General features: G+C 39.0%; 1 protein-coding gene across 1 annotated transcript in view; it reads right to left on the bottom strand.

The window, feature by feature from the left end:
- Positions 1-14,318, bottom strand: part of DDX1 (DEAD-box helicase 1) — a 36,643-nt gene that overhangs the window by 16,565 nt on the left and 5,760 nt on the right. The window contains exons 4-14 of the mRNA XM_054022240.1: positions 14,094-14,123; positions 13,095-13,191; positions 12,185-12,232; positions 8,875-8,958; positions 8,471-8,554; positions 5,980-6,056; positions 4,677-4,749; positions 4,504-4,580; positions 3,431-3,545; positions 2,639-2,777; positions 105-165 (exon numbers count right to left, since the gene is read on the bottom strand). Of these exons, the coding sequence (XP_053878215.1) occupies positions 105-165; positions 2,639-2,777; positions 3,431-3,545; positions 4,504-4,580; positions 4,677-4,749; positions 5,980-6,056; positions 8,471-8,554; positions 8,875-8,958; positions 12,185-12,232; positions 13,095-13,191; positions 14,094-14,123 (885 nt within the window). The remainder of the gene's footprint in view (positions 1-104; positions 166-2,638; positions 2,778-3,430; positions 3,546-4,503; positions 4,581-4,676; positions 4,750-5,979; positions 6,057-8,470; positions 8,555-8,874; positions 8,959-12,184; positions 12,233-13,094; positions 13,192-14,093; positions 14,124-14,318) is intronic.

Below are 14,318 nucleotides of genomic sequence, written 5' to 3'. Positions count from 1 at the left end.
TTTGATCAGCCTTACAGAAGCAATATGGAGTGCAACTTTGTCAGGGAATTTGGGCTGTGGAACACCACAACTATAAACTAAGTTAGAGAGAGCACACAACTTACACCGTTTTCCAGAACGGAAAGCTGATCTCTTGCAGCAACACCACCAATAATTAGGAGCTCCCTAAAATGGAACAGAAAATAGGAAACTTAAGTTTTTGAAACTTTTATATTTGTATGTCAGACATCTTATTCTACAGACTGTAGACCTTCGCATATCCAGCAGAGTAACTAACCAGCTGGCTTGGAAGTCTGTACACCATTATCTATATATACCTCATGCTAGAGAATGGTGTTTAAGGAGATTACACAGAGCTCTTCTTCACCTCTGTGTGAGCTTGAAAGCTTGTCTCTCTCACCAACAGAAGTTGGTCCAATAAAAGATATTACCTTACCGACCTTGCCCCTCTAATATCTTGGGACCAAGACTGCTATAACACTGGATACATTTAAAGAGACTGTTTTTTTCTTGATGCTTAGTTTAAAACAATTAATAGCACTGGACAAAATTGTGGCCTACAATACATATGCACATATTTAAGACCAGAATGTGATTCATTTTGTTGAATTCCAGGAGCATGAATGTCAAACAGTAGCAAAAATGTTTGGGGGGGGGGGGTGAAATTACTAGAGTGACAAATGCATTAAATATTCCTATCCTTTCAAGAGAGATGTACAAGATTAAATGTACACTATAACTTTTTATAGCATGTTAAATTACGTTCTCAGAAGTTAGGAAACATGCATCATTATGAATGCAGTGAGCTATACATACACTAATATCTTATAGCTCTACAATTCAGTTCCCTCTTTTTAAATGTAGTCTTGAGATTTCTAATGTTTCATTTGATCAAAATATTTTGTAGGTAAAAAAAAAAAAAAAAAACCACACACACTTAAAACCACACCACCACCACAATGAGCATCCACATACAAACCAAGAGACTTTGCTCTGATCACACTAAAGCAAAAGAAACATAGGTCTATTGTACTAGTTCATTTATAATGGTGCTATAACAACCTGAGAAAGCAAAACAAGGAGAACTAATAATTGATAACATTAAGACGGCTGAGGTACTTAATGCCTATTTTGCTTCAGTGAGAAGAAGTATGGTGGCTAGTTACTCTATATAATTAATATTAACAAGGGGGAAGGAACACATGTAAAAATAGGGAAAGACAAGGTCAAAAGAACATTTAGGTTAATTATATCTACATTTAAGGTGACAGAACCTGATGAAATTCATCCTATGATACTTAAGGAACTAGCTGAAACAGAGAACTAGAAAAGGGCAAACACAGATAGGTGCTATAAGAAGGGGAACAAAGAGGATCCAAAGAATGATAGACCAGTCAGCCTAACTTCAATACCTGTAAACATACCAAAACAAATTATTAAACATTTTGTAAGCACCTAGATGATAATGGGTTATGAGGAATAGTCAGCATGGATTTACTGGAAACAAATCATGCCAAACCAACCTAATTTCCTTCTCTGACATGGTTACTGGCCTAGTGGATTTAGGTTTTGGATAACGGAGTGGAGAGTCCGCTTATAAAATATGCTTATGACATCAAGCTGAGAGGGGTTGCAAGAACTTTGCAGGACAGGATTAGAATTCAAAACAACCTTGACAACTGGGGAATTGGTCTGAATTCAACAAGTACAAACGACTATACTTGGCGGGGGACGGAAATAGAAGCACAACTACTACCTGGGGAATAACTGGCTACGTGGTGGTACTTTAGGAAAGGTTCTGGAGGCTAGAATGGATAAACTGAATGAGTCAACAATGTGATGCAGTTGTGAAAAAGTCTCTTATTCTGGGCTGTATTCATGCAGGAGTGTCATATGTGAGAGGTAGTTGTCCTGCTCTACTTGGCACTAGTGAGGCCTCAGCTGGAGCACTGTGTCCAATTCAGAGCATCACCCCTTAGAGGTAGGGACAAACTGAAGGGAGTCCAGAGGAGATCAACAAAAATTGTTAGGGTCCACTGAAGTTAGGAATAAATAAATAAATAAATGGGCTTAATCTGCAACATCAGAGATTTAGGCTAGGTACTAGGAAAAGTTTCTAAACTATATGGGTAATTAAGTATTGGAACAGGTTACCTAAAAGGCTGTGGAATTCTTATAATTGGAGTTTTTAAAAACAGGCTGAAAACACGCCTCTCAGCGATGGTCTCTAGGTATACTTGGTCCTGCTTCAGAGCAGGAAGTTGGACTTGACCGTGAGGTCCTTTATCTCTACACTTCTAGGATACTGTAATTACTTGTTTTCTTTCTTCCATTTTTTCAAACTTAAGGGAGCATTAGACATACCTCAGGTTGTCAAATGTAAAACCCCCAAAACACACACCACATTAGGTAGAGATGGCCTAAACAAATATCAACTGTTTGATGATCTAGCCTTGATGCTGCAACTATCGCCCAAATTTCCACTCTACAATCTGTCCGTGTCTCCATCTGCTTCATCTTGGGTGCACATGAATCTTAAGGCTGACCCTGAAATTATACAACCTAGGACATCATCCATACAGACCAAAAGTAACTGGAATGTTACCTGGATTGCAGATAGCATTAGAAAAACTGTTACCTTAATTTAGGATTATCAACGTTTTTTTTGAATTGTTTTACGTTGTTCAAAGTTTGTTCTGCTAACTCTCTGGATGGTTCCACAATTAATGCTTTTGGAGCATTAGGAAGGTTCTTTGTTTGAGCCACTTGTGCATTTCCTAGAGAAGAAAACATTTGCAGTGGAGAGAAAAGTTAAATTTCACATCTTTAAATTCATTGTTAGAAATAATTTTCCAGACTTTCCAGTTTAAAAAAAAATAATAATAATCTTGAGAATGCAACTTTTAAAGGCATTATTTACTACATTAAAAAAAAAAATCATTGCTATAGCCAACAATTTTACTCATTTGCAGCTAGCAGATTTCACCTCCAGATGTATATTTGGAACTGAAAAAAGTGTAATTCCCCACTCAAAAACTAATCAGACCAAGACAAAATGTTCATATTAGCGATACAGCATGAACCATTCACTGGTCATCCTTTAATGGAAAATTGCTAATTCCTGAAGTGGGTGTCTTTTTATAATTAAGCTGAATTCCCATAGTTCGGAATTGGATATGCATCAACTAAATAGCTAAAACATGGCAACTTCATATTAAGTATTAGACTATATAGAGAGTTAAGACTTAGGATGAGATTTGCAAAGAAGTGCTCCATGTTAACCTAATTCTGCTCCAACTGAAGTCAACGGTCAAGCATCAAGTGTCTTGAATAGGCACAATTAGGCCAATTCAAAGCCCTTCTGAAAAATCCCACTTAGTCTCCAGACTATCTGTGAGGAATTCTAATATTAATCCCTGCAAAAACATACCTGCCTGCTGCGATTTCAGAACATTTCCATCAGGAGCTTTGCAAAGAGCAATAAATCCATCCTTTGGTGGAAACTTAAAGTCTTCTTCACCAAAATTGAATTTCAATTCAGCATTCTGAAATAAATAAGTTTCACAAAACATTTCAGACATTGATTCTAGATATATATTGTCTTTATCAACACTTCCATAAAAAGATTTCTGTGGGAATCAGCCATAAGCTTATAATAACATAGTAAAGATTTTTCATCTTTTAAAAACACATCTCCCCAAAAGTGAGTTGTAAACAAAGTTGAACATAAAATTGTCTGATGGAGAGTTTGGATTCATTTGTCTACCTCCTGCTCTTACTTGTGGGGTGTTTAAGATATTGGTTTTCTGAATCAATGTCTCCAATTTTAACTATGATTTAGACCCCTTATGAACTTCAATATTTTAACCATGCCTGCCTCATTGGGTAGTACTGCCTTTTAAACTGCATCAATAGATTTAAAGATATGATTCAGTCTTTGGCTGTCCTGAAAGTTCCACTGAAGGGACTTCATACATTAGACAGGCATCATATAAATGCTTTCAATTATTATAACATTTATTAAATCAGTGGAGAATGCTACAACAGTGCATTAGTGTAACATTAGGGTTGAGAATTTAAATTGAAGAGTTAAGGTTCTTAAAGTTTTCTCACCCACATTATACACTAGCATTTCTGGCTGTTCTTTTAACTGTTAAGTTACTGAACTGTATTATAGAGTAGGTGGACAAGACAGTAGTGCGGAGAATTAAATGTTTAACTTTAAAACTGTAAAATGCAAACTTACACTAATTTGTTTTCTGAATCTGAGGAAAGTTCAAACCCTAACCCTTCTACACAGTACTTCATTTCTGTGAGAGAACAACTTCATCAGCAGATTGCTGATAGAAAAGATGCAAGGGGCAGGGTGGCCAATGAGGGAGATAGTAACTGAGGCAAGAATGCACAAGATTTTATATAAATAGTCATTATGGAATATGATCAATATTTGATATTTAAAACTGGATTGGAACAATTCTCACGTGTGACAGATTCATAAGTTACCTTCAGAACACAGGCTGCAAAGAGTGCTTGGCTCTTTATATGTGGTGGGATTTCAAATGCAATGCCAAGGTCTTTCCCTGAGAACATAATACATTTAAAGCACAATTAGGGTGAATTGTTCAGTTAGATTGTCAAAAAGGAGAAAATAAAATAAAATAAAAATGCGAATTTACCATTTTTGGAGAACTTGATTTGCCCTTTGTCTATATCCAGATAGCATCCAACTGTATCATGCATAGTGAATTCCTACAATGGAAGACAGATTGAGAACAGAACAAACTGATTTAGAGTAGTTACGTTGTTTAAAAAAAAAAAAAAAAATTGTGCTCAGATTCTATTAATCTTCATAGTTTCCGACCCAAACAGCTTCAAAAGCAGGTATCAAATTTAAATTTGATTAAACAAGCCTCTCTGAACAGCACACACTTGTCCTGAAAATAAGTGTGTTAGAACAGACAAAACTGGAATCTTAACATTAATTATGTAAAATCAAACTTTCTTGTAGTTTGTTCATAAAACCAAAAATATATTTTGGATTAGATTTAAGTCTCAGTGGAAGTGCACTAAATATGGATTTATTAGACAAGCAATCTCAGTTTATGACAAACATGCAAGCCTACGTTCATACCAATTTATACAGGTACAAACAAGAGATTGCACTGAACATCTTTCAAAAATATTTTATGTAGCACCTCTTCAATCACCCTTGGGTTCTTATAAAGTACTTCAATTTTAGTAATCAGAAAGTATATATATATTTTTAAAATAGCTGCAAAAGCTGCAATGCATAAGCTTTGGACAGTTTACCAATAATATTAAAGAATTATTAAAATTGGGTTTCTGCTGAGCTACTTGGCTTCATATAAATTGTGTCAGAGGAATTCAGATAGGCATGTAAGCTTCTGAAGTTCACTACAATTTCAAAAAGACTAGAACAGAAACAGGAAAGAGGAAAGACCAGTTTTAAGGGGAAACAAAAATCCAATTCTCAACCGAACAGCTAAGATGTAAAAGGTTTAGATCTGACTGACTTCATTGTATTGGTATAGTGTGACAAAAAGAGCCCAGTAAGTGAAGCAATAAGGTAACGTGAAACAAATTCCTTAATTACTGCTCAATGCAATACAAGGTCCTCATTGTGGTGGTGGTGAATACCCATAAGCAGGTCAGTTGCATAGAGGCCAATGATGACAATGGAAAGAAAAGCCCCAGAAATAAGTCCAGAAGATGAGATTATTTCTTCACTCTATACATAGCTGTAAGTTTTAAGATGTGGGCGTGTTGGGTCAATATGTTTGTGTAAATATAAACATAAAAATTCCAGATTTGTGCTAATTCAATGCCTGGTTTTTAAAGCAGCAATCTATATTATATACACATACTGTACCATGTGTAACACAAATATTTTAATTTCTAAAACAGATGCTGTTATTTACTAGAAATGTTATTTCTAGCCACTTAATGATTGAAACTTACCTCACCATAACTGTCAAACTGTTTGTTGTGTGACTTCTTTCCAGTTCCACCATAGCCAAAGCCAAATTTGTCAGTGCCTAAACTCAAAATTAAACAATGTCATTGTTACTGTTCAGGTTGCAGATCACAGATCCTTTTTCACTACCATCTCAAACTCAACTGTTTGGATTGCCATCATGCAAGGGAACAACACTTGCTCTTAAACAATTTTCATTGCCTTGGTGCACTCTTGAACACCAATCTCTAAGATAGCATGCTGACTTTTTCAGTCTCTACTCATCTACATTTTAAAACTATGAAAATAGAAACAGAAAATTAGAGTGTATCCCCCCTACAGGGGGATCTCTTCCTGCATGGATGAAAAGAGCTGCACATCTGTGGGCTTGCTCTCCCTCTAATGCAATCCCCACAGATGTCCCCTCTACTTGTTCTCTGGAAGACTGGAGCAGGAGATTATATGCCCTCTGTGACACGAACTCCTGTAGACCATAGATTCATAGATTATAGGACTGGAAGGGACCTCGAGAGGTCATCGAGTCCAGTCCCCTGCCCGCATGGCAGGACCAAATACTGTCTAGACCATCCCTGATAGACATTTATCTAACCTACTCTTAAATATCTCCAGAGACGGAGATTCCACAACCTCCCTAGGCAATTTGTTCCAGTGTTTAACCACCCTGACAGTTAGGAACTTTTTCCTAATGTCCAACCTAGACCTCCCTTGCTGCAGTTTAAACCCATTGTTTCTGGTTCTATCCTTAGAGGCTAAGGTGAACAAGTTCTCTCCCTCCTCCTTATGACACCCTATTAGATACCTGAAAACTGCTATCATGTCCCCTCTCAGTCTTCTCTTATCCAAACTAAACAAACCCAGTTCTTTCAGCCTTCCTTCATAGGTCATGTTCTCAAGACCTTTAATCATTCTTGTTGCTCTTCTTTGGACCCTTTCCAATTTCTCCACATCTTTTTTAAAATGCGGCACCCAGAACTGGACACAATACTCCAGCTGAGGCCTAACCAGAGCAGAGTAGAGCGGAAGAATGACTTCCCGTGTCTTGCTCACAACACACCTGTTAATGCATCCCAGAATCATGTTTGCTTTTTTTGCAACAGCATCACACTGTTGACTCGTATTTAGCTTGTGGTCCACTATAACCCCTAGATCCCTTTCTGCCGTACTCCTACCTAGACAGTCTTTTCCCATTCTGTATGTGTGAAATTGATTTTTCCTTCCTAAGTGGAGCACTTTGCATTTGTCTTTGTTAAACTTCATCCTGTTTAACTCAGCCCATTTCTCCAATTTGTCCAGATCATTTTGAATTATGACCCTGTCCTCCAAAGTAGTTGCAATCCCTCCCAGTTTGGTATCATCCGCAAACTTAATAAGCGTACTTTCTATGCCAATATCTAAGTCGTTGATGAAGATATTGAACAGAGCCGGTCCCAAAACAGACCCCTGCGGAACCCCACTCGTTACGCCTTTCCAGCAGGATTGGGAACCATTAATAACAACTCTCTGAGTACGGTTATCCAGCCAGTTATGCACCCACCTTATAGTAGCCCCATCTAATTTGTATTTGCCTAGTTTATCGATAAGAATATCATGCGAGACCCTATCAAATGCCTTACTAAAGTCTAGGTATACCACATCCACCGCTTCACCCTTATCCACAAGGCTCGTTATCCTATCAAAGAAAGCTATCAGATTGGTTTGACATGATTTGTTCTTCACAAATCCATGCTGGCTGTTCCCTATCACCTTACCACCTTCCAAGTGTTTGCAGATGATTTCCTTAATTACTTGCTCCATTATCTTCCCTGGCACAGAAGTTAAACTAACTGGTCTGTAGTTACCTGGGTTGTTTTTATTTCCCTTTTTATAGATGGGCACTATATTTGCCCTTTTCCAGTCTTCTGGAATCTCTCCTGTCTCCCATGACTTTCCAAAGATAATAGCTAGAGGCTCAGATACCTCCTCTATTAGCTCCTTGAGTATTCTAGGATGCATTTCATCAGGCCCGGGTGACTTGCAGGCATCTAACTTTTCTAAGTGATTTTTAATTTGTTCTTTTTTTATTTTATCCGCTAAACCTACCCCCTTCCCATTAGCATTCACTATGTTAGGCATTCCTTCAGACTTCTCGGTGAAGACCGAAACAAAGAAGTCATTAAGCATCTCTGCCATTTCCAAGTTTCCTGTTACTGTTTCTCCCTCTTCACTAAGCAGTGGGCCTACCCTGTCTTTGGTCTTCCTCTTGCTTCTAATGTATTGATAAAAAGTCTTCTTGTTTCCTTTTATTCCCGTAGCTAGTTTGAGCTCATTTTGTGCCTTTGCCTTTCTAATCTTGCCCCTGCATTCCTGTGTTGTTTGCCTATATTCATCCTTTGTAATCTGTCCTAGTTTCCATTTTTTATATGACTCCTTTTTATTTTTTAGATCGTGCAAGACCAGCTGAACTTCAGAATTTTCTATTTTATGAAGACAACTCACCCAAATCCAATGAAGCCTGCATAGTGGACCACCCAATTCTGCACAAGCCCTGGTCATGACAGGATACTTCATAATAGTATTTTCCTAAAACAAACCACACCACATACAACATTTAAATTTCAGTTTCATCAAAGCAGTTCAGCTTCATTACTTCAAGAGGAAGCCTGAGGATTTTTTTGGTAAGATATTAGTAAAACTGAACTTAAATATGCAAAAGTACATTTCTTATTAAGGTCTTCAATCTGTGTAAGACTATGAGCCAGTGTACAGCCAGATCCATAGTGACTATTCTGAATGCAACCAACTTAAACGGAGGATAGTCGACAAGGTAGAAAGTCAAAGATATTCATGTTTCAGAAACTCAAATTGTTTTCAAAATGCATACTTAATCATTTTATAACTACCTTTAGTCACTCCTTTAGTTGCTCTGCATCCATGCCATTCCTTTACCTCTCTGCTTTGGCAACACAGACCATCTGATCCAATTGCTGAAGAAGACAAAACAATGAGAACTTAAACATTTTAGAGTAGCTTTCATAAATGCTTCTCCTCTACAGGAGAGACCATAGATCTGAAAAGTAATTATGCCCCAACTTGAATCTAATTTATTCTTTATTCCTACCCAAAGGGAAAAAACCCACTATATTTTAACCCGCTTCCTATCCTTTGGAAGACAATCATAGTTTAATGATATTTTGTATTAACTGGCACTTAACCAGCATCTCTTCACAGACATGTTTCAGGTGTGAAGAGGTACAGCAAATGTGCACACAACTCCAAGTATGTGGTACAAGAACGGTTAGTGGTTGGACAGTTTTAGCATATCCTCTATTACAATTGTTAAGAAAACAGACAGAAATTCATCACAACTCATATGATGTTTGGTAACATGGTTCTATCTGCAAGAATTCTCTCGTGCCAGTGTTATTTATGGCTACACGGACAATGCAATCCTTAGCACACAGTACAACAATTATATATTCACTTTGCAAAGACACAAATGTTTGCCCTGCAACAAGCATAGCATGAAACTCCGCTCCATTTCAACCTAGGTCAAGTTGACATTTGACGTCAGTATGGAAGGCAAGTGTCAGACTGAAAAGTTTGTATCCTACTTTAATGCTGCTTTATAAAAATACATAGTGCTTAAAAATTGTTCAAACACTGCAGTTCCTTCACTTTGCTAATCCACTATTAAAATGGACAGAAACTTGATTCAGCCTTTTACGAAGAACTCATGTGGAGAAATGCTATGGCCAGGATTGTATCTGAACGCTGCTTTGACACTTCAATTTTCAACAAGAGTAATTTATAGATTGTGCATTCTGCTGTTACAATTATGATCACCTAGTCTGACCTTTGGCAAAACAGGCCAGAGAACTTCAGCCAGTAATCTCCACATTAAGCCCATAATATGCCATAGTTCAAACAGAAGTTACCGAAAGATATCCAAGGTATGTCTATTACACTTAAAATGCTACAGAAGCACTGCTGCAGCATAGAGACTACCTATGCCGACAGGAAGGATTCGCTTGTTGGTGTAAGTAATCTACCGCCCTCAGAGGTGGAAGCGAGGAGGAATTCTTCCATCGACCTTGTGCTGTTTACACTTGGATTAGGTCAGTCTAGCTATGCTGCTCAGGAGTGGGGATTTTTCACACCCCTGAATGACACAGTTAAGCCAACTTAAATTTTCTAGCGTAGACCAGGCCCTAATCTTGACTCAGGCTAGGTCTATACTACCCGCCTGAATCGGCGGGTAGAAATCGACCTCTCGGGGATCGATTTGTCGCGTCCCATCCCCGAATCGGCGCTCTTACTCCACCAGCGGAGGTGGTAGTAAGCGCCGCTGACAGAAAGCCGCAGAAGTCGATTTTGCCGCCGTCCTCACAACGGGGTAAGTCGGCTGCGATACGTCGAATTCAGCTACGCTATTCACGTAGCTGAATTTGCGTATCTTAAATAGACTCCCCCCTGTAGTGTAGATGTACCCTAAGAGGATTCAAATGCTGGAGAATCCACCATACTCCTAGGCAAGTCGTATCAATGGTTAGTTACTCTTGCTGTTAAAATTTTTCACTTTATTTCTAGTCTGAATGTGTCTAGATTAATCTTCCAAGTACTTCAAGTCATTATGCTGTGCCTTTGTTTTTTTGCCAGATTAAACAGAGAAACATACTATCAGAAATCAGGTACTTATAAACCTTATTGACTGATCACATCTCCTCTTAACCTTCTCTCGGCTAAAACTATTAAAAAAAAAAAAGTTTCTCACCACAGGCATGATTCCAACCCCCTAATAATTCTCATCTCTCTCTGCTGAACCCTTGCCAGCTTTTCCCCAACATCATTTTTTGAACTGTGAAAATCAGAACGGGACACAGTATTCCAGTAATGATATCCCTAATGCCATGTTCAGAGACGATATCATCTCCCTATTTTTATGGGACATCCACCTGCTTATGCATCCAAGGATCACGTTCACTACTTATAACTCATCCGTTGGAACTGCCATATGGTAGATCCAATGTGGGCAACCATTCTACTCACATTTCATAAGCACCATCTGCCTTAAAGCCCTTTGTGCTAAACTCCGCCTCCTTGGTCTTGATAATGACCTTACTACCTTATTAAAAATTAGTTCTCAGCCATCACTATATAAAATTGATATACTGAAGGGATCTACATAATCCTGATTTCAGAGGAAGATTTAACATCTTCCTTCATCATGGAAAAAGTCACCCTCTCAAGGACAGGCAGCCTAAACTTTTAAAAGGTTTTTTTATTTTATTAGTAAAACACCATGACTAGAAAGATAATATTGTATTGTTGGTCCACATTTCACAAACTATTGTATCTTCATTAGTTTCCCCTTAATATACATTGACAATACAGCAATATTAACTGTTTCATTTTTTTGTGAGTCTAAAAATGAAGCACTTCAGATTGAATTGTAATTTTGAATGCTTCCCATGGACCATAGCCAACCTGCTCTTTCTGTAAATCTGTTTTTGAGAATAAAGGACTCTATTAAAAGTCAAATTAACTTGTAAAATTTAGAGTAACAATGAAATAAATAACCCATACAATACTCAGAAACATGCCACACTCCATCCCAAAACCAAGTCCTGCAGCTGATACCAAACAGCAGTTACAGATTTTGATCGGAACCCTGGAGCCCTTAAGCAGTCCATTGAAATCAGTAAAGTACTTACTCTAGGTTACCTAGGGAGGTGGTGGAATCTCCTTCCTTAGAGGTTTTTAAGGTCAGGCTTGACAAAGCTCTGGCTGGGATGATTTAGTTGGGAATTTCCTGCTCTGAACAGGGGGTTAGACTAGATGACCTCCTGAGGTCCCTTCCAACCCTGATATTCTACGATTCTAGTGAAAGATGCAGGCCTAGGTCTTTTATTTCCAGTTACATTCAAAATCAGCTTATACTTCTATTTACAGACTGCATTTTACAATTTAATAATACACCGCTACCTCAATATAATGCGACCCGATATAACACGAATTTGGATACAACGCGGTAAAGCAGTGGTCCGGGGGGGGGGGGGGGGGGGGGAGAGAGGGAGGGAGGGGAAAGGGCAGGACTGCACACTCCAGTGGATCAAAGCAAGTTCAAGATTTTTTTGGCTCCTGAGGACAGCGTTATATCGAGGTAGAGGTGTATTTGTTACTCACTCTTACAGCATTGAGAAGACAACTTACCAAAAGCTGATCCTCTATCGTATGGGTTCATCTGCCATTTGTTGAGCACTATTTAAAATAAATAAATAAATAAAAATTAAAACCACCCCACACCAATAAGGTCAGTCAGTACAGTTAGCATTAAAATCTACAAGGTGTAAATATGTAAGTCGATGGTATTTTGGTACATGGTCTTACTGCATTTGAGTTCAGAGAATAAGTTCTTGAACTGTTAGGCCTAGATCTTCAAAACCATGATAAAAAGCCAGGAGGTTTGTGTCAGATAGAATATATTCTAAAAACATAACAAGGAATTTTGAATGCTGTTGCTGTACATGCTGAGTATTCACTTTTCAGGTATCTTGTATTGGTTAAAGTAAATATTCCAGTCAGTGTCATTTTAAATTTGTATTCTAGTGTATCTTTCAGAGAGACAGCTGTAACAAGTCAAGTTTGATTTCATTCTGCAGACACCCAAAGCTATTTGTGAAGAGTTTGTGCACATACTACAATAAAAAGGGATCTTGTATTTTGCAGGTTTAAATTGGCCATTAAAAAAAAAAGTTTAAAAACAAAATTCCATGGCAATTAGATCTACAAGTCCTTTCCACCTGCATTAAAGTGGTTTGGTTCTCAAGTAGGACCATTCTCCCCCCCCCCACGCACTTGAACTGTCCCAAGTGCACCTGGGCTCAAATCGTAATTGGAGACTGAAAACTGTTGCAACATAAACACATTGTGACAGCTCCAAAGTCATCCCTACATTTTGTAGAACATACTATACATAGGACTTAATTAAATAAAGGCCCAAACTCTTTTTTTAATAAAAAAAAGAGCTGTACTTTAACTAAAACAAGAAATAGAATGAAATATATTCAGTTCCAATATTTCAAATGCCACAAGAATTATGTAGTTAAGTGAACAGACTTACCTGCCCCACCAGTTTTGATAGTTGTTTTCCCCTTTTTGCCTTCTTGCTGGTCCTTAAGTGTTTCATAAACAATCTGGATAACTGGGATGCTGAAAGCCTAAAAATACAGAGATCATTTGATGCATTTCTTCAGTATCAAAAGTTAAGCCACAAAAAATAAATTATGCACAAAAGACAGATGTTATCTTCCAATCCTTGTGTTTAAAAATCAAAGCTGTCTAGTCTAGTTGTAAACCATTTTATTTGTTAATAGAAATGTTTAATTCTTAAGTAAACAAACACTGCAACACACCAAAACGCACCTCTCACGTCTGAATTGTATTAGTCTACATTAGGGTTGCCACCTTTCTAGTTGCACAAAACCAAACACCCTACCCTCGCCCATTCCCCGAGGCCCCGCCCACTACATTCCCCCTCCCTCAGTGGCTCGCTCTCCCCCCACCCTCACTCACTTTCACTGGGCTGGGTCAGGGGGTTGGAGTGCAGGAGGGGGTGTGGGCTCTACTGGGGGTGCAGGCTCCAGGATGGGGCCAGAAATGAGAGGTTCAGAGTATGGGAGGGGGCTCCAGGCCTGGGCCAAAGGATTTGGAGTGTGGGAGGGGGCTGCAGGTTGAGGCAGGGGGTTGGAGTGCAGGAGGGGGTGAAGGCTCTGGGTGGGGCTGGGGATGAGGAGTTCAGGGGCACAGAGGTGGGAGGGGGCAGGAGGCTCCATGTGCTGCTCTTGCCCGCAGGCATTGTTCCTGGGATTGCAGAGCCAGTGCTCAGGGCCGGGTGGCAGCTTGCAGAGCCCCATGGGCCCCCCCCCGCCTAGGAACCAGACCTGCTGGCTGCTTTTGGGGCAAAGTGCGGTGCCAGCCAGGACAGGTAGGGACTAGCCTGCCTTGGTGCTGCAACACCGCCGACCGGACTTTTAGCGGCCCAGTTGGCGGTGCTGACCGGAGCAACCAGGGTGCCTTTTCATCTCTCATCTACATACTCAAATTAAGCTTGTTTACTTACACCAGTCTTTCCACTCCCAGTTTCTGCAGCCTTGGGGGTGGGGGTGGGGGGGAAGAGAAGAGAAGGGAGAAGGTGGAGAGAGGGGAAAAAGGGTTTTCAGAAGCTACATTAAATATTGCTCCATAATAGAACTATACCAATTTTTTAAAATTTATAGCACATTCACTTAAAATAAATAGTGAAGGCATAAGTTTAAAAGTTTTCTATGGTACACATCAGTATAGG

Source organism: Malaclemys terrapin, chromosome 3 (assembly GCF_027887155.1).
Source record: "Malaclemys terrapin pileata isolate rMalTer1 chromosome 3, rMalTer1.hap1, whole genome shotgun sequence".
NCBI classification, from domain to species: Eukaryota; Metazoa; Chordata; order Testudines; family Emydidae; genus Malaclemys; species Malaclemys terrapin.
The sequence above is the reverse complement of the archived record's forward strand: the minus strand, read 5'-3'. Positions and strand labels throughout refer to the sequence as shown.